Here is a 17777-nt window from a genome sequence, read left to right as displayed (position 1 = left end):
AACATGCTGTGAAGTAAAGGAAGCTAGATTCATGCTGTCCTAGCGGTTGGATACCAAGATTCAGGAGTAACTGGTACTTGTATACCAGCCTTACTCCAGAGATGAGTGGACAGTGATGTGCACTGTGTTGATGGCAGATTATAACTTGCCACACCATTCCATCAGGGGCTTATTAACCTTTCCAGAAAAGTCTGAAGAGACCACAGTGGCTTGTGTTTTTCCTGAGAATCAGTGAACATGGGTGGTGCCTACCCCTGCCAGAGTCCCCACATGGATTCTCATTGACCAGAGAAGCCTACTCCAGAAATAACCAGAATTAGAGCATAATCTTAAATTTCACAAACTCCATGTGAAACAGTACAATTATCCTCCAAAAGCATGATCCATTAGCAAGTGGGAATGTGGGCTTTATAAAAATTTTTAAGACTGAGAAGACACCATCAGGAAAGACGAGCCACAGACTAGGAGAAAATATGTACAAGTCATCTCTTTTTGAAGGTCTTGTATCCTGCTATAAAGAACTTTTGGCCGGGTGCGGTGGCTCACGCCTGTAATCCCAGCATTTTGGGAGGCCAAGGCGGGCGGATCAACTGAGGTCAGGAATTAGAGACTAGACTGGCCAACATGGTGAAACCCCATCTCTACTAAAAATACAAAAATTAGCTGGACGTGGCGGTGGGCGGCTGTAATCCCAGCTAGTGGGGAGGCTGAGGCAGGAGAATCACTTGAACCCAGGAGGCAGAGGTTGCAGTGAGCCGAGATCGCGCCACTGCACTCCAGCCTGGGCGACAGAGCGAGACTCCGTCTCAAAAAACAAACAACTCTCACAGGATGTGGTGGCTCACACCTGTAACCCCAACCATTTGAAGTGAGAGGATTGGCTTGAGTCCAGGAGTTGGAGTCTAGACAGGGCAACATAGGGAGACTGAGTTAATAAGAAATTTTTTTGTTTTTTGAGACAGAGTCTGGCTCTGTTGCCCAGGCTGCAGTGCAGTGGCGTGCTCTCCGCTCACTGCAAGCTCCGCCCCCCCGGGTTCACGCCATTCTCCTGCCTCAGCCTCCCGAGTAGCTGGGACTACAGGTGCCCGCCACCTCGCCTGGCTAATTTTTTGTATTTTTAGTAGAGACGGGGTTTCACCGTGTTAGCCACGATGGTCTCGCTCTCCTGACCTCGTGATCCACCCACCTCGGCCTCCCAAAGTGCTGGGATTACAGGCGTGAGCCACCACGCCCGGCCAATTTTTTTTTTTTTTATTAAGATGTTCGATAGCTGCACTAATTGATACACAATACACAAGCCACTAACCCCACTTGTGGCTCCTGAGCACTTAAATATGAATAGAGTGAGGCTGGGTGCAGTCTCACACCTGTTCCCGGAACTTTGGGAGGCCAAGGCCAGAGAATCACTTGAGCCCAGGAGTTCGAGACTAGTCTGGGTAATACAGCGAGACCTTGTCCCTACTAAAAATAAAATAAATCAGCTGGGCATGGTGACACACGCCTCTAGTCCCAGCTACTTGCAAGGCTGAGGTGGGAGGACTACCTGAGGCTGGGGAGGTCGAGGCTGCAGTGAGCTATGACTGAGCCACTGTACTCTCTAGCCTGGCCGACAGACACCCTAGGGAGTCTCTAAAAATAAATAAAATACCGGCCGGGCGCGGTGGCTCACGCTTGTAATCCCAGCACTTTGGGAGGCCAAAGCGGGCGGATCACGAGGTCAGTAGATCGAGACCACGGTGAAACTCCGTCTCTACTAAAAATACAAAAAAAAACTAGCCGGGCGTGGTGGCGGGCGCCTGTAGTCCCAGCTACTCGGAGAGGCTGAGGCAGAAGAATGGCGTGAACCCGGGAGGCGAAGCTTGTAGTGGGTCGAGATCGCGCCACTGCAGCCTTGGTGACAGAGCGAGACTCTGTCTACAAAAAAAAAAAAAAAAACCGTAATTATTCAGCTATAGACTTGTGCTGTTCAACACAGTAGCCTTTAGCCACGTGTGGCTATTTAGATATAACACAATCAAAGTTAAACACTTATGTCCTCAGTCATAAAAGCCACATTTCGAGTGCCAGTGACTACCGTGTCCACCAGCGCAGATATAGAAAATTTCCATCACATAAAGTTCTACTAGACGATCCTGTTATCGACAGAAAAACAGCAGAAGGATCGCTCCACTCCAACCTGTGGCACCAATTAAATCACCGTCCGCGGATGAAATGAGGAGAGAGTAGCCTGCTTTTTTTTTTTTTTTTTTTTTTTTTTGAGACGGTCTCGCTCAGTCGCCCAGGCTGGAGTGCAGTGGCGCAATCATAGCTCACTGCAGCCACGACCTCCCCAGCTCAAGCGATCCTCCTCCCTCGACCTCCCAAAGTGTTGGGATTACAGGCGCGGCGCACTGCACTCGGCGAGAGTAACTTTCTTTCTTTCTTTGAGACGGTTTTGCTGTTGTTGCCCAACCTGGAGTGCAATGGCGCGATCTCGGCTTACTGCAACCTCCGCCTCCCAGGTTCAAGCGATTCTCCTGCCTCAGCTTCCTGAGTAGCTGGGATTACAGGCATGCGCCACCATGCCCGGCTAATTTTGTATTTTTAGTAGAGACGGGGTTTCTCCATGTTGGTCAGGCTGGTCTCGAACTCCTGACCTCAGGTGATCCGCCCACCTCGGCCTTCCAAACTGCTGGGATTACAGGCGTGAGCCACCGAGCCCGTTTTTTGTTTGTTTGATACAGAGTCTTGCTCTGTCGCACAGGCTGTCTGTCGCCCAGGCTGGAGTTCCATGGCGCGATCTCAGCTCACTGCAACCTTAGCCTCCCAGGTTCAAGCGGATTCTCCTGCCTCAGCCTTCCGAGTAGCTGGGATTACAGGCGCCCGCCACCACGCCCGGCTAATTTTTGTATTTTTAGTAGAGACGGGGTTTCACCGTGTTGGCCAGGCTGGAGTTAGTAGAGACGGGGTTTCACCATGTTGGCCAGGCTGGTGTTGAACTCCTGACCTCAGGTGATCCGCCCGCCTTAGCCTCCCAAAGTGTTGGGATTACAGGCGTGAGCCACCGCGCTCGGCCGAGAGTAACTTTCACTGCACTTCTGAAAGCTCGTGGGCAGCTCCTGCCCCTAACAAAGATGGCGACCCCGCCACACACGCTCCAAGCACACCCCGGCCGCCCGCCCTTCAAAAAGATGGCCGCCGCCTCATCCGGTTTGAAGGCTGAACGAACAAAGCCACGCGGTCTCCAAATTCCACGGGAGCCTACACTGCGCCGAAAGAGGACAGACTCCGTACGACTCCCGCGGTAAGACGGGCGGGCTGAAGGCTGGTCACGTCTTCCCTGCCTAAATAATCGCGCCCGGCGTTGTGGGGCCTAAGACTCTCGCGAGACAGCGTCTACCACTTCCCGCCCGTCAGTCCTTCACGGTTTCCGAATCACCTGCTGGTTTAAGTGCACCCTGTCCATCAGAGTCCCGCTCGAGGCCCCGCCCAAGGCCGTGCATCGTTTCTCCTTACGTCACTTCCTCTCCAGCCCCTGCGTAATCGATAAGGAAACCCGGACGCTGCTGCCGCTTTCCTTTTTTCAGGCGGCCGGGAAGATGGCGGACATTCAGGTGCGGGCTCGGGGTTGGATGCCGGGCTATGGGGTCCGCCTTGGCCTTCAGGGGCGCGTCCGGGAGGGCAGAGCCCGGCGCCCAAGTTCGGGGGTTAATTCCGGGCGTCCGTGATTATTTTCTAGAGATTAACTGGGGTGGAGAGCGCTTGCTTTTGCTTGTTTCTAGATGAGTGCTTCCTAATTCCTGGGGTCTCCTGGCGTTAATGGAGGCTCAAGCGTTTTAGGACTTACCTTCTTAAAAACCAAGCTTAAGAAGGTTTTTTTGGAGTTCTCCGGTCTTCAGGGTTAATTCTGTGGAAACGGACTCCTAAGGGCGAATCCAGGGAGCCTGCCGTCTGGTATTTAATTCTGAATCCTTATGTACTACATAAGGAGTGAATCCTGGGTGGGCGACCTTGGGTCTTGGAGAATGATCCTCGCTGAAAGGTGTCCAGGGTGTGAGAGAGGTGATCCTGGCTTAGAGGATGAATTTTGCAAGCCCTGAGAGGCCTTCTGGAGTATATAAATTGAAATAACCCCGGGCTTAGATCTGAGTATGAATTACAGGTAAAGTCAGGGTGGTCGTGTCTTAGAGGGTGATTCTGGGGCACCAGGCCTTGGACGCCGGCGCTTTGCAAGTAAATGTAGAGCATGGGGTCTGGGAGGTTCTGGGAAGGTCTCTAGGGCTGGTTGGCTGCCGGCTCCAAACTTAGCAGCTCATCAGTTTTCTCCTCATACCTGTAGACTGAGCGTGCCTACCAAAAGCAGCCGACCATCTTTCAAAACAAGAAGAGGGTCCTGCTGGGAGAAACTGGAAAGGAGAAGCTCCCGCGGTACTACAAGAACATCGGTCTGGGCTTCAAGACACCCAAGGAGGTGCGGGGAACCTCAGAAGAAAGAAGGGGACCCTGGCGTTCCTGCACGTGTGCCCACGACGAGTTGCCCTACCTACATCTGAGTGGCTTCTTCCGGGGCTGATGGGAATTGTAGTTGCTTCCCTGAGGCCACGCCCCTGGCTCTTTTAAGGAACCGCCCGCCCAATGCTCACTCCTTTCTCTTTCCTATTCTTTCAGGCTATTGAGGGCACCTACATTGACAAAAAATGCCCCTTCACTGGTAATGTGTCCATTCGAGGGCGGATCCTTTCTGGTAAGTGCAGGAGTTACTGGTGTCTGGGGCCTGAAATACTGAAAGAAGAGGCTTGGGGCCCAGACTCCTGGGTCCTGGGTGAGAGGGGTGGTTGGGAATGCAAACTTGTAGGTCCAGGGGCATTGGCAGATGATGTCTGTTTTCACGATGGTCTTCAGATGCCCACGTGGGCACTGCTGAGAAAGCCACTTGGTAAAACTGATGCTGGAAACGGGGCTTTTTGGGATCCCTGCTCAGCTGCTTCTGAGTCCCAGCATGCCCTAGGTTACCTATGGTCCTCTTTCCCATGGGACCTGACCTATGATCTGCCCCTGCTCCTAGGCGTGGTGACCAAGATGAAGATGCAGAGGACCATTGTCATCCGCCGAGACTATCTGCACTATATCCGCAAGTACAACCGCTTCGAGAAGCGCCACAAGAACATGTCTGTACACTTGTCCCCCTGCTTCAGGTGAGCGCAGTGGCCCATCAGATTGCTCAGGCCACGCTCTCTCAGCCTTCAGGTTCCAGGTCAGGCCAATTTAAGGCCAACTGAGGGAGGGAATGACTGAGGTGGCATCTCTGGGAAGCCTCAGAATCTCAGGATTTGTATATTATATGTTCTTCAGAATCAAAGTGTTCTACAGGTTGAATATCTCTACCTGAAATGCTTGGAACCAGATTTTGGAATGTTCTCGTATACATAGTGAGATGTTCGGGGATGTGACATAGGTCTAAACAGGAAGCTCATTTGTTTCATATACACCTTATTCACATAGCCTGAAAGTAATCTTATGCAGTACGTTTTATAATTCTGTGTGTGAAACAAAGTTTGCATACATTGAACCATCGGAAAGCAAAGGTGTCATGCTGGTATTCAGAAAGTTTCAGATTTTAGCCAGGCACCGTGGCTCCAGTCAGTAATCCCAGCACTGTAGGAGGCTGAGGCAGGAGGATCCCTTGAGCCCAGGAGTTTGAGACCAGCCTGGGCAACATGGCAAAACCCTCTCTCTACAAAAAATACAACAGTTTGCCAGGTGTGGTAGCATGTGCCTGTAGTCTCAGGTCCTCAGGCGGCTGGGGTGGGAGGATTGCTTGAGCCCAGAAAGTGGAGGCTGCAGTGAGCCGAGATGGCCTGGGCGACAGAGTAAGACCCTGTCTCTCCCACACACACAAAAATTCAGATTTTGCAGTGTTTCAGAATTTTTGGATTAGAGTGCTGAACCTGTAATGGGCAGGTGCATTGGAACCAAAACGTTAGGATGTTACACCAGATGGGAACCTCAGAAATGTCGGAATTAAATGTTTGTTCGTTCCCTCAGCATGTTTTATTTAGAGCTTATCACATGCCAGGTTTGGTGTGAGATGCTTGGGGTTCAGTGGTGAGCCAGGAACAAAGTCCTGCTCCCTCAGAGGGCACCTTCAAGCAGGGTGGGTGCCAGATGACAGCCAAGTATAACCAGAATGGGGATGTTGGCAGCTGATATTGGTGGCCCTCTGGGTGGGGAGAATCTTGGGAGCAAGGTGAGGAGTCCTGTGGGTGGGGAGGAGGGTGGCCCAAACTGATGCTGAGCGATAAGGGACCTGTGGTTGTCGGTGCTACAGGATCCCCCTGCTCCTCTGCTGGGGTGGGGTGGTGAGGAGGATGCTGACAACTTGGGGGCCTCCAGTTTGGTTGTGAAATGGAGCTCGCCCACCCCAGCAGTCCTCAGAGGGGTGGTGGCCTGCTCTGTGTACAGCGTCGAGCTTAGTGCTTGGCACAGAATTTGTACGAAAGGAGGGGGCAGGTTGAATTGGCGAGTAGAGCTTGGTTGGGGTTTGGTGGAGCCGAAGCAGAGAGCCTTCAGCCTGGTGAAGGGGAGGGAGTGCCTCCTGGGGTCTGCTGGGGTGGCCCCTCCTGAGGACATGGCCCTACCTGCCTCCACAGGGACGTCCAGATCGGTGACATCGTCACAGTGGGTGAGTGCCGGCCTCTGAGCAAGACAGTGCGCTTCAACGTGCTCAAAGTCACCAAGGCTGCCGGCACCAAGAAGCAGTTCCAGAAGTTCTGAGGCTGGACATCAGCCCGCTCCCAACAGTGAAATAAAGTTATTTTCTCATTCCCAGGCCAGACTTGGGGTCTTCTGTGCCTTTACCAGAGCATTGGTGGGGGTGGGGGTGGGGGTGTGCCTCGGGGAACTGGGCAAAGTTGCTGTCAGAGAGGCCTCCTGCCCATGTTTGTGGGTGAGGACAGTGGAGCCTGAGCTGAGATGCCTACCTTCCCCTGGGTCTCCTTTTTTAGTTCTTGTCACCTTTTCGGTGTCTGAATAAGGCTGATTACCTGGTGTTGCGCTGTCCCCCGCCTCCAGTCTCTGGGGAGGAAGTGAGTGAGGGCGGAGGCCCCTGGGTCCTCCAGGCCCTGGTCTGTCTCTTTCCTGACCACCTCGGGTGGGGAGGGGAAGAAGCTGCAGCCCCCCCTGCTGTGGGCATGGGCTCACCCAGGTAGAGTGGGATGTCCTGAGGCCCTGTTGTCTGGCTGTGAAGTGTAAAGGTCTTGGCTTCAGCCTGGGTCTCCTATCCCTGCTTATAGCCAAGGACAGGGGCCCCATGCACCCACCACCCACGCCTAGTTGGGCACCAGGCCTATCTGCAGATGAGGAAACTCATCTGGGAGAGGCCAAGCCCTCCACTTGAAGTCCCAGTGAGTAGCTGAGTTCCAGGTCTCAGATTCTAGAAACTTCTGCGCCGGCTGCCTCAAAATCGCAGTAAGGAAATTGGTGGTGTGGGCAAGTGGCATCATGAGGCTCCCCCGGAGCCCGTTCAGTGGTACCGGGGCCCAGGCTGCTGGGAAGGAAGTGGGCAGGAAGTGCCCGGAGATGTCCCAACACACAGAGGCCGCAGAGATGGGGGCCTTGAGAGGAACAGGACAGGACAGACAAGGTGGCCCAAGGTTGTGGCACAAGGGGAGGAGGGGTTTTGCAGAGCTGGGGAGAGCACAGAGACCACCGTGAGAGGCAGGTACAATAGAAACAGGTGCACTTTGTGCATCACACAGAGGTGGGGACGACAGGCATGGGGTGGGGGCAGCCAGGCAGGAGTGCATCAGAGGATGTGTGGGACCCAAAGGGGAGAGACGCTTCAAAGCCGCAGCAGAGATGGGAGTACAGGGAGGGGAGGTCCCAATGCCTGCTCACCTCACCCCTTGGGGCCTGCCGGTGCCGGGGTCCCCAGGTCCCTGTCCCCCAGGCCTGTACCAGGGTCTGAGCCCAGCACTGGTACAAGGGTTGGGAGACAGGGCCATGGGGAGAGGAGCCGCCACTGCCGCTGCTGTCTCGGGGACACCGCCTGCCCGTGGGCCCAGTCCCTGCTTTATACCCAGGTCCAGGGAGGGCGGGGGTTCCTGCCAGAGGAAGTGGGGCCGCATCAAAGAGGGCAGGAAGGGGCAGGGACAGGTTGGGGGGACGCCGCCCTGAGTCGCAGAAACTGCACACCCACTCCACCCTATGCTGGGGGCAGTAGAGAACCAGCAAGGGGCAAAGAGGGAGTGTGGACTCCAGAGGGAGGGGACGGAGACCCAGAGGGGGATGGGAGGTTGCAGCCCCCTCCCCTCGGCTGCAGGTGTTTCCGTTCGGGTGGGGCTGCTGTGTTTACAACAACAGCCCGGCTCCCCGGTTTCCTCCCTGATTGTTGGGGCGTCTCCTTGGCACCCCATCACATCACGTCAGGTGGTGTGCTGAGGTCAGAGTGTGTGCTGGGGAAGGACCTCTGCTGGGTCTGCTGGATCGCAAAGACCAAGTTTAAAAGACCCTCTCGGACCCCTTGACAGGCCTTGCACCTGAAGAGTGGGGATAAGGACCATAGATTCTTTTTATTTTTTTTTTTTTTTTTTTTGAGGCAGAGTCTTGCTCTGTTGCACAGGCTGGAGTGCAATGGTGCGATCTTGGCTCACCGCAACCTCCGCCTCCTGAGTTAAAGTGAATCTCCTGCTCTGTCTCCTGAGTAGCTGGGATTACAGGCGTGCGCCACCACACCCAGCTAATTTTTTAATTTTTAGTAGAGACGGGGTTTCACCATGTTGGCCAGGCTGGTCTCGAACTCCTGACCTCATGATCCACCCATGTTGGCCTCCCAAAGTGCTGGGATTACAGGCGTGAGCCACTGCACCCTGCCCATAGGTTATCTGATAACCCAAGGAGATACAGTTCCTAGGTCAGCAGGTTCCCTTGTCTCCCCTCCCACCTGCTCTCCCTCTCGCTCAGCCCCACACCCCCAGCGCCCACCAGACCTGCTGTTCCTCTGAGCCTCCTCACCATCTGTTCCCTCTATCTGGAATACTCTGACCTCGAGTTTCCACCTGGCTCCCTCCCTCACTCTCTTTGTCTTTAATTAAGTGAATGAATTAATTTTTTTATTTGTTGTTTATGAAGAGAAACTATTTCTTAGCCCATATATTCATGTGTCATAGTTCAGGAACAAGTCAGTGACAAACTTCTAGGTAATTCAACCTGAAGAAATTCTTTATATTCCAAGATGATTGCACTCTGAAAGATACCAGCCTTCCAGCCAGGTGCAGTGGCTCACGCCTGTAATCCCAGCACTTTGGGAGGCCAAGGTGGGTGGATCACGAGGTCAGGAGTTCAAGACCAGCCTGATCAAGATGGTGAAACCCCGTCTCTACTAAAAATACAAAAATTAGCCGGGCACGGTGGCAGACACCTGTAATCCCTGCTACTCCATAGGTTGAGGCAGGAGAATCGCTTGAACCCGGGCAGTAGAGGTTGCAGTGAGCTGAGATCGCGCCACTGCACTCCAGTCTGGGTGACAGGGTGAGACTCCATCGCAAAAAAAAAAAAAAAAAAGATACCAGCCTTCCTCATTGCAAAACCTTTCATGGAATCATAATTTCTTTTTTTTTTTTTTTTTCCCGAGACGGAGTCTCGCTCTGTCACCCAGGCTGGAGTGCAGTGACGCGATCTCGGCTCACTGCAAGCTCCGCCTCCCGGGTTCACGCCATTCTCCTGCCTCAGCCTCTCCGAGTAGCTGGGACTACAGGCGCCCGCCACCACGCCCGGCTAATTTTTTGTATTTTTAGTAGAGACGGGGTTTCACCGTGGTCTCGATCTCTTGACCTCGTGATCCGCCTGCCTCGGCCTCCCAAAGTGCTGGGATTACAAGCGTGAGCCACCGCGCCCGGCCATGGAATCATAATTTCTGTAGAAATCTGCATATGCCTTCTTTCTTGGTTCAGCCACAGCAAACATATAGAAAGCTGCAGCCCCAAGGCCGGGCGCGGTGGCTCAAGCCTGTAGTCCCAGCACTTTGGGAGGCCGAGGCGGGCGGATCACAAGGTCAGGAGATCGAGACCATCCTGGCTAACACGGTGAAACCCCGTCTCTACTAAAAATACAAAAAATTAGCCGGGCGCGGTGGCGGGGCGCCTGTAGTCCCAGCTACTCGGGAGGCTGAGGCAGGAGAATGGCGTGAACCCGGGAGGCAGAGCTTGCAGTGAGCCGAGATGCGCCACTGCACTCCAGCCTGGGGGACAGAGCAAGACTCCGTCTCAAAAAAAAAAAAAAAAAAAAGAAAGCTGCAGCCCCCAGGGATACCATGAATGCTTCAACAATATGAAATCACAGACGCTTGGCCAGAAGGCCATGCACGCGAGGTTTTGGCAAAACTTCAGAAGCCATGGTAGTTACTGTCCTTGATAACGTATGTCAGCCTCAATACCAACGTCCTTCCTGACTGATGGAAAAATGGATGGTGAAGGAATGAATGATGTGAAGTTGCCACATTCTGGCTGGGCGGACCTTGACCCCTAGCCTTCAGGGGCTCAATAACCCGAAGCAGTAAAGCTGAGCCGGAGGCCCCAGATGTAGCAGAGACCCACCGAGGCTCTGTTCCAACTTCTGGCCCTGCAGCTCCCTAGCCGTGTGTGACCTTGGAAAACAGACCCACTCCTCCACCACAGAGCCTCAGTTTCCTAATCTGTAAAATGGCTTCTTGCCTCCCTGCCCTACTGGGAGGATCAATATGCTCATGTGAGCCGGGTCCCGTGGCTCACGGCTGTAATCCCAGCACTTTGGGAGGTCGAGGCAGGCGGATCACTTGAGGTCAGGAGTTCAAGACCATCCTGGTCAATGTGGCGAAACCATGTCTCTACTAAAAATACAAAAATTAGCCAGTGTGATAGCACGCACCTGTAGTCCCAGCTACTCAGGAGGCTGAGGCAGGAGAATCGCTTGAACCTGGGAGGCAGAGGTTGCAGTGAGCCAAGATAGCACTCCACCTAAGCAACAGAGGGCGACTCAGTCTCAAAAAAAAACAATGCTCGTGTGTGATAATGGGATAGAACCAGTCCTGATTAAGTGTACACTGGAAAGTAACAATGCCGCGGGCCCTCAGCCTGGTGTTGGAGAAAGGCCCATAGTGTCATGTTACAGCATCTTGTGGGGCCCCTTGGGCAGGCTTAAGGACCAGGGCCTCTGGCAGGCAGCCCTTGCTGTAATGGACCCATGGTTTTTATTTTAATGTTTATTGTATGGTTGCGGGATCCTGGCTCCATTACAGCAAGCCCTGGTAGTTTGTCATGGGATGTTGAGTCTGTTTTAGCATGCTTCTGGAATATTCTGTCGAATGCCTATTATAGGGGGCCCCAATGGCATTGCCTTTTCACAGGAAAGTTAGCTTTTATAGTAGGGTTCTGGGTTTATAATGATAGCGGTCAGGCCAGGGGCGGTGGCTCACACCTGTAATCCCACTACTTAGGGAAGCCAGGGCAGGAGGATTGCTTGAGCCAGGAGTTAGAGACCAGCCCGAGCAACAAAGGGAGACTCCCATCTCTATTTAATATATACATATATATATATGTGTGTATATATATATATATATATGTGTGTGTGTGTGTGTGTATATATATGTGTGTATATATGTATGTATATATATGTATGTGTATATATATATGTGTGTGTGTATATATATATATGTATATATATATGGCCAGGTGCGGTAGCTCACGCCTGTAATCCCAGCACTTTGGGCGGCCAAGGCAGGCGGATCGAGAGTCAGGAGTTCGAAGCCAGCCTGGTCAATATGGTGAAACCCCATCTCTACTAAAAATACAAACATTAGCCGGACATGTCGCAGTGTCTGTAGTCCCAGCTTCTCGGGAGGCTGAGGCAGGAGAATCACTTGAACCCAGGAGGCGGAGGCTGCAGTGAGCCGAGATCACACCACTGCACTCCAGCCTGGGCAACAGAGTGAGACCCCATCTCAAAAAAAAAAAGTTGTGCTGGGTCTGTAGTCCCAGCTACTCAGGAGGCTGAGGCAGGAGGATCACTTGAGCCCAGAGGTCTGAGTCTATAGCAGGCTAGGATGACACCACTGCACTCCAGCCTGGGTGACAGAGTCAGACCCTGTCTCAAAGAAAAAAGAAAGACAGGCATCAAACCTACCGTGTGAAAACAGGGCAGGTCTTGGTTATCTTGTATTGCGGCCCTGCAGCAGGTCATGGGTCTGTGATATTAGAGCCAGATGGCCATCATTGCTGCAGCCTCCTGTGGGCTATTATAATACTAAGTAAAACCTTGGGCTCCTGTGACAGGCCCTGCTGATATTACATGGTTGCAATACTCAGGTTAAATTATAGCCGGCCCATGGCTATATTTATAATTATGTAATATAAAATATGTTATCGGCCGGACGCAGTGGCTCACGCCTGTAATCCCAGCACTTTGGGAGGCTGAAGCGGGTGGATCACGAGGTCAGGAGATCGAGACCATCCTGGCCAACATGGTGAAACCCCGTCTTTACTAAAAATACAAAATTTAGCTGGGTGTGGTGGCGGGCACCTGTAGTCCCAGCTACTTGGGAGGCTGAGGCAGGAGAATCGCTTGAACCCGGGAGGCGAAGCTTGCAGTGAGACGAGATTGCACCACTGTGCTCCAGCCTGGTGACAGAGCGAGACTCTGTCTAAAAAATATATATATATATTATTTATGTAGCAGGCACCTGAGCTCATTGAACTAGTCCCAAGGTGTGTGAGTGGAATCTGGAAATTGAATTGGAGTGTGTTCCAGGAGTAGTTAAGCAGGCCCACTGCCGAGTGTCAGCATTGCCCTGAGCCCAGCAGGAATTCCTGGGTCTGACATTGTAGTAGGTCCTGGTTCTATTAGATATTATAGCAAGACAGGCCAGGCGCAGTGGCTCAGCCTGCAATCCCAGCACTTTGAGAGGCCAAGATGGGAAGCTCTCTTGAGCCCAGCAGTTTGAGACCAGCCTAGGCAACATAGGAAGACCCCATCTCTACAAAAAAAACTTAAAAACTAGCCAGGTGTGGTGGTACGTACCTGTAGTACCAGCTACTCGGGAGGCTGAGGTGGGAGGATCGCTTCAGCCTGGGAGATCGAGGCTGCAGTGAACTATTATCATGCCACTGCATTCCAGCCTGGTTGACAGAGTGAGACCCCAGCTCAAGAAAAAAAGTAAAAATAAAAGACCTATGGATGTTTCAGAGGTCAGTATAGATGTAGCTAGAACATTCTAGCAGAACAGCAAAGATGTTCTAGATGAGTTTTAGGAGCACATCAAGCCTTCCCAGGGACATTCATTCTACAAATATTTATTATGCTGTTCCCCGGGGATGGGTGCAAGAGTGAGCAAGACAGCTCCAGCCAGGGCCTGGCGTCAGAGCCTGCAATTCAGTGGGATCCCTGGGGGCCCAGCCTGGCTGTGGAGTGGGGGCATTAACAGGAACCGAGGGCTACTACGGATGCCCTGTGTGCCCATGTGGAGCCTTTGGCCTGCTGAAGCCTCTAATGAAATAGTAGGTTGGCCGGGTGCGGTGGCTAACACCTGTAATTCCAGCACTTTGGGAGGCTGAGGCGGGCAGATCACAAGGTCAGGAGATCGAGACCATCCTGGCTAACATGGTGAAACCCCGTCTCTACTAAAAATACAAAAAATTAGCCGGGCGTGGTGGTGGGCACCTGTAGTCCCAGCTACTCGGGAGGCTGAAGCAGGAGAATGGCGTGAACCCGGGAGCCGGAGCTTGCAGTGAGCCGAGATTGTACCACTGCACTCCAGCCTGGGTGACAGAGCGAGACTCCATCTTGAAAAAAAAAAAGAAATAGGTTGGTGCAAAAGCAATTGTGGTTTTTTGTTTGTTTGTTTGTTTTTGAGTCTCACTCTGTTGCCCAGGCTGGAGTGCAGTGGCACAACGTCATCTCACTGCAACCTCTGCCTCCCAGGTTCAAGCAATTCTCCCGCCTCAGCCTCCCAAGTAGCTGGGATTACAGGCACCCACTACCATGTCTGGCTAATTTTTGTATTTGTAATAGAGATGGGGTTTTTCCATGTTGGCCAGGCTGGTCTCAAACTCCTGACCTCAGGTGATCCACCCGCCTCAGCCTCCCAAAGTGCTGGGATTACAGGTGTGAGCCACCATGTCTAGCCAGCAATTGCAGGTTTTTTGTCTGTCTGTTTGTTTGTTTTTTTGAGACGGAGTCTTGCTCTGTCACCCAGACTGAAGTGCAGTGGCACGATCTCGGCTCATTGCAACCTCCGCCTCCCGGGTTCAAGCGATTCTTCTGCCTCAGCCTCCTGAGTAGCTGGGACTATTTGGCGAGTGCCACCATGCCTGGCTAATTTTTGTATTTTTAGTAGAGACAGGGTTTCACCATGTTGGCCAGGCTGGTCTGGAACTCCTGACCTCATGATCCGCCTGCCTTGGCCTTCCAAAGTGCTGGGATTATAGGCGTGAGCCACTGTGCCCGGCCTGCAATTGGGGTTTTAATGGCAGAAACCGCAATTACTTTTGCACCACCCTAATATAAAGGCACAATTATTATCCCCATTTTCCAGATGAAGAACCTTTGGCTGGGAGAGGTGTACCTGGAAGAGTCGTGTTTTGGTTTTGAACTCAGGCGTGATTGCCCCCCAGGTCAGTAGGGGGCACTATTGTGTAAGGGTGGAGAGGAGGGGCAGCGGTTAGGGTGGTTCAGAGTGCACAGCTGGAAGCTGCCTGGGGCCATTCTGGGCACAGAGGCAGGGGCCAGGGCCGGCTTTAAGGCCAGCTCCTCGTGCAGTCTGAGGAGTGGATTAGAAGGGACCAGCACCTGGTGAGTGCTCTACTTGAACCATCTTGAAACTGGAACCGAGGGGACCACATTTTTGTTTTATGTTGAGTGTGTCCTGCCATGGGCTTTTCTTTTCCTTTCCTTTCCCCTTCCCTTCCCCTTCCCCTCCCCTCCCCTTCCCCTCCTCCCCTTCCCCTCTCCTCTCCTTTTTTTTTTTTTTTTTTTTGAGACAGAGTCTCGCTCTGTCGCCCAGGCTGGAGTGCAGTGGCGCAATCTCGGCTCACTGCAAGCTCCGCCTCCCGGGTTCACGCCATTCTCCTGCCTCCGCCTCTCCAAGTAGCTGGGACTACAGGCGCCCGCCACCACGCCCGGCTAATTTTTTGTATTTTTAGTAGAGATGGGGTTTCATCGTGGTCTCGATCTCCTGACCTCGTGATCCGCCCGCCTCGGCCTCCCAAAGTGCTGGGATTACAAGCGTGAGCCACCGCGCCCGGCCTCCTCTCCTCTTTTTTGATCTCGAACTCCTGACCTCAGATGATCTGCCCGCCTCGGCCTCCCAAAGTGCTGGGATTACAGGCGTGAGCCACCGCGCCCGGCCATGCCAGGGGCTTTCTACTGCGTTATAGTGCGGCCCTCAGGACATTATAGCTGTCCTGGGGAGCCCAGATGACAGTCTAAGGGGGTTCTAATAGAACCCTGGGGACATGACAGCAGGATCCCAGGGGGAGAGAGGGTGTAGTCAGGGCTCATTAGAACAGAACCCCGAGGATCTGATGCAAGTCAGCCAGCTGATGCTATAAATGGGCTCCAGAGACATGCAGGAATCCAGGGCATCTGCAAGGGTTTCCCAGGTGGCACTAAGGGGCCTTGAGGCCTTTTTCTTTTTCTTTAGGGTCTCACTCAGTCATCCAGGTTGGAGTGCAGTGATGCAATCATGGCTCACTGCAACCTTGACTGAGATCTTTTTCTTCCGTGACAGGAAGGAGGGCTATGATGGGGAATACCTAGGCAGACCCCTGGGAGGCCTCCTGGCTAAAGCCCCAGGCCATTATAACAGCAAGGAGAGAGATCAGAATGGGGGAAGGAAAGACACCCCAGATGACCACGGCCGGCTGAATCATGGCTTCAGAGACATCCATGCCCTAGTCCCCCAAAACCTCTGACTGTGGCCTTATATGGGAAAAGGGACTTTGTCATGTGATTAGGTTAGGTTCAGATGGGGAGATGATCTGGGATTATCCAAGTAGCCCTAAACATAATCACAGGACTCCTTTGGAGAGGGAGGCAGGCGGGTTGGTGTCGGAGAGAGAAGACGTGAGGACCGACATATGGGTCAGAGAGGGGAGAGGATGCTGTGCTGCTGGCCTTGAAGATGGAGGAGTGGGTCATGAGCCAAGGAATGCTGGTAGCTTCTAGAAGCTGGGAAAGGCAAAAACACCGATTCTTCCCTGGAGCCTCCAGAAAGAACACAAAACTGTGGGCGCAGTGGTTCATGCCTGTAATCCCAGCACTTTGGGAGGCCAAGGACGGGTGGATTATGAGGTCAGGAGTTCAAGACCAGCCTGGCCAATATGGTGAAATGCCGTCTCTACTAAAAATACAAAAATTAGCCGGGTGTGGTGGCGGATGCCTGTAATCCCAGCTACTCGGGAGGCTGAAGCAGGAGAATCGCTTGAACCCGGGAGGCTGAGGTTGCAGTGAGCCGAGTTCACACCAGTGCACTCCAAGCTGGGCAACAGAGCCAGACTCCATCTAAAAAAAAAAAAAAAAGGAACACAAAACCTGTGAGTATCACAGGTGGTCCAAGGAGCTTTACGAATGTCCTGGTAATGTTACAGCAGGGCCCTGGGGACGTGAGAGCTCAGGCTGGATTATAGAGGAGGACCCCACAGTGATGGTAGTCAGACTTCCAGGAAAAGCATAGCAGGCTCCTGGGGGACACTGTAAGAGGGCATTGAGGACTCTGTCAGAGTGGAAGGAACCTTAAAATGGGGCCCAGGGACTGCTGGAATAGTGTCCTGAAGACATTACACGATCCCAAGGAAACTAGAGGAGACAGCTAAGGACAGGGCAGGTGCCTCAGGTTATTTTGGGGAAGAGCTGAGGGTGCTGTAATTAGGATTCTTAAGAAATTAAAGGAGGTGGCCAGGCACAGTGGCTCACACCTGTAATTCCCAGCACTTTGGGAGGCCGAGGCGGGCGGATCACAAGGTCAGGAGATCGAGACCATCCTGGCTAACACGGTGAAACCCCGTCTCTACTAAAAATACAAAAATTAGCTAGACGTGGTGGCAGGCTCATGTAGTCCCAGTTACTTGGGAGGCTGAGGCAGGAGAACGGCGTGAACCTGGGAGGCGGAGCTTGCAGTGAGCCGAGACTGCGCCACTGCACTCCAGCCTGGGCGACAGAGCGAGACTCCGTTTCAAAAAAAGATTAAATTAAATAAGTTTTTTCTGTTTCTTAGGTGAACCTCTGGTGGGTGTCATGGATTTCCTTCTAGAGGACACAGAAAGAATCAAATCAGAAAAATGAAGACATTCTGGACAAGGAGAACAGAGATTTACCTGATGGTTAATTTATGTGTCAATTTGGCTGCGCCACCGTGAGTGAACAGATATTCGGTCAACATTATTCTGGATGTTTCTTTTTTTGTTGTTGTTGAGACGGAGTCTCGCTCTGTCACCCAGGCTGGAGTGCAGTGGCGCAATCTCGGCTCACTGCAAGCTCCACCTTCCGGGTTCACGCCATTCTCCTGCCTCAGCCTCCCAAGTAGCTGGAACTACAGGCGCCTGCCATCATGCCCGGCTAATTTTTTGTATTTTTAGTAGAGACGGGGTTTCACTGTGTTAGCCAGGATAGTCTCGATCTCCTGACCTCGTGATCTGCCCGCCTCTGCCTCCCAAAGTGCTGGGATTACAGGCGTGAGCCACCGCGCCCGGCCTATTCTGGATGTTTCTATGAGGGTGTTTTAGGATGAGATTTATATATATGTTTGTGAGACAGGGTCTTGCTGTTGCCCA

At 52.7% G+C, this 17777-nt stretch overlaps 1 protein-coding gene, 1 non-coding gene and 1 pseudogene across 2 annotated transcripts; all 3 read left to right on the top strand.

Moving 5' to 3' along the window:
• The first annotated feature begins 3427 nt into the window (after nucleotides 1-3427).
• Nucleotides 3428-6812, top strand: RPS11 (ribosomal protein S11). Its single transcript, XM_032169223.2, has 5 exons — nucleotides 3428-3593; nucleotides 4319-4450; nucleotides 4648-4723; nucleotides 5045-5174; nucleotides 6630-6812. Exons 1-5 carry the CDS (start codon nucleotides 3579-3581, stop codon nucleotides 6751-6753), a joined length of 477 nt encoding a protein of 158 aa, XP_032025114.1. The 5' UTR covers nucleotides 3428-3578; the 3' UTR covers nucleotides 6754-6812.
• LOC116479778 (small nucleolar RNA SNORD35) lies at nucleotides 4848-4934 on the top strand. The gene has a single exon (XR_004251085.1). It is a non-coding gene; the product is annotated as a small nucleolar RNA SNORD35 (small nucleolar RNA).
• Nucleotides 6813-7479: 667 nt separating the features above from the next.
• On the top strand, nucleotides 7480-8482 carry LOC131380837 (uncharacterized; annotated as a pseudogene).
• Nucleotides 8483-17777: the final 9295 nt, after the last annotated feature.

This window comes from Hylobates moloch, unplaced genomic scaffold (assembly GCF_009828535.3).
Source record: "Hylobates moloch isolate HMO894 unplaced genomic scaffold, HMol_V3 SCAFFOLD_12, whole genome shotgun sequence".
In the NCBI taxonomy this organism is placed as follows: Eukaryota; Metazoa; Chordata; class Mammalia; order Primates; family Hylobatidae; genus Hylobates; species Hylobates moloch.
Note: the sequence above shows the minus strand (reverse complement) of the source record. Positions and strands in the feature narration are given on the sequence as shown.

Excerpts from the sequence above, each read along its gene's own strand:
- RPS11 (XM_032169223.2), top strand. Across the intron at positions 4,724-5,044 it reads TCGAGGGCGGATCCTTTCTG|GCGTGGTGACCAAGATGAAG; the intron begins GTAAGTGCAGGA and ends CCCTGCTCCTAG. Across the intron at positions 5,175-6,629 it reads CACTTGTCCCCCTGCTTCAG|GGACGTCCAGATCGGTGACA; the intron begins GTGAGCGCAGTG and ends CTGCCTCCACAG.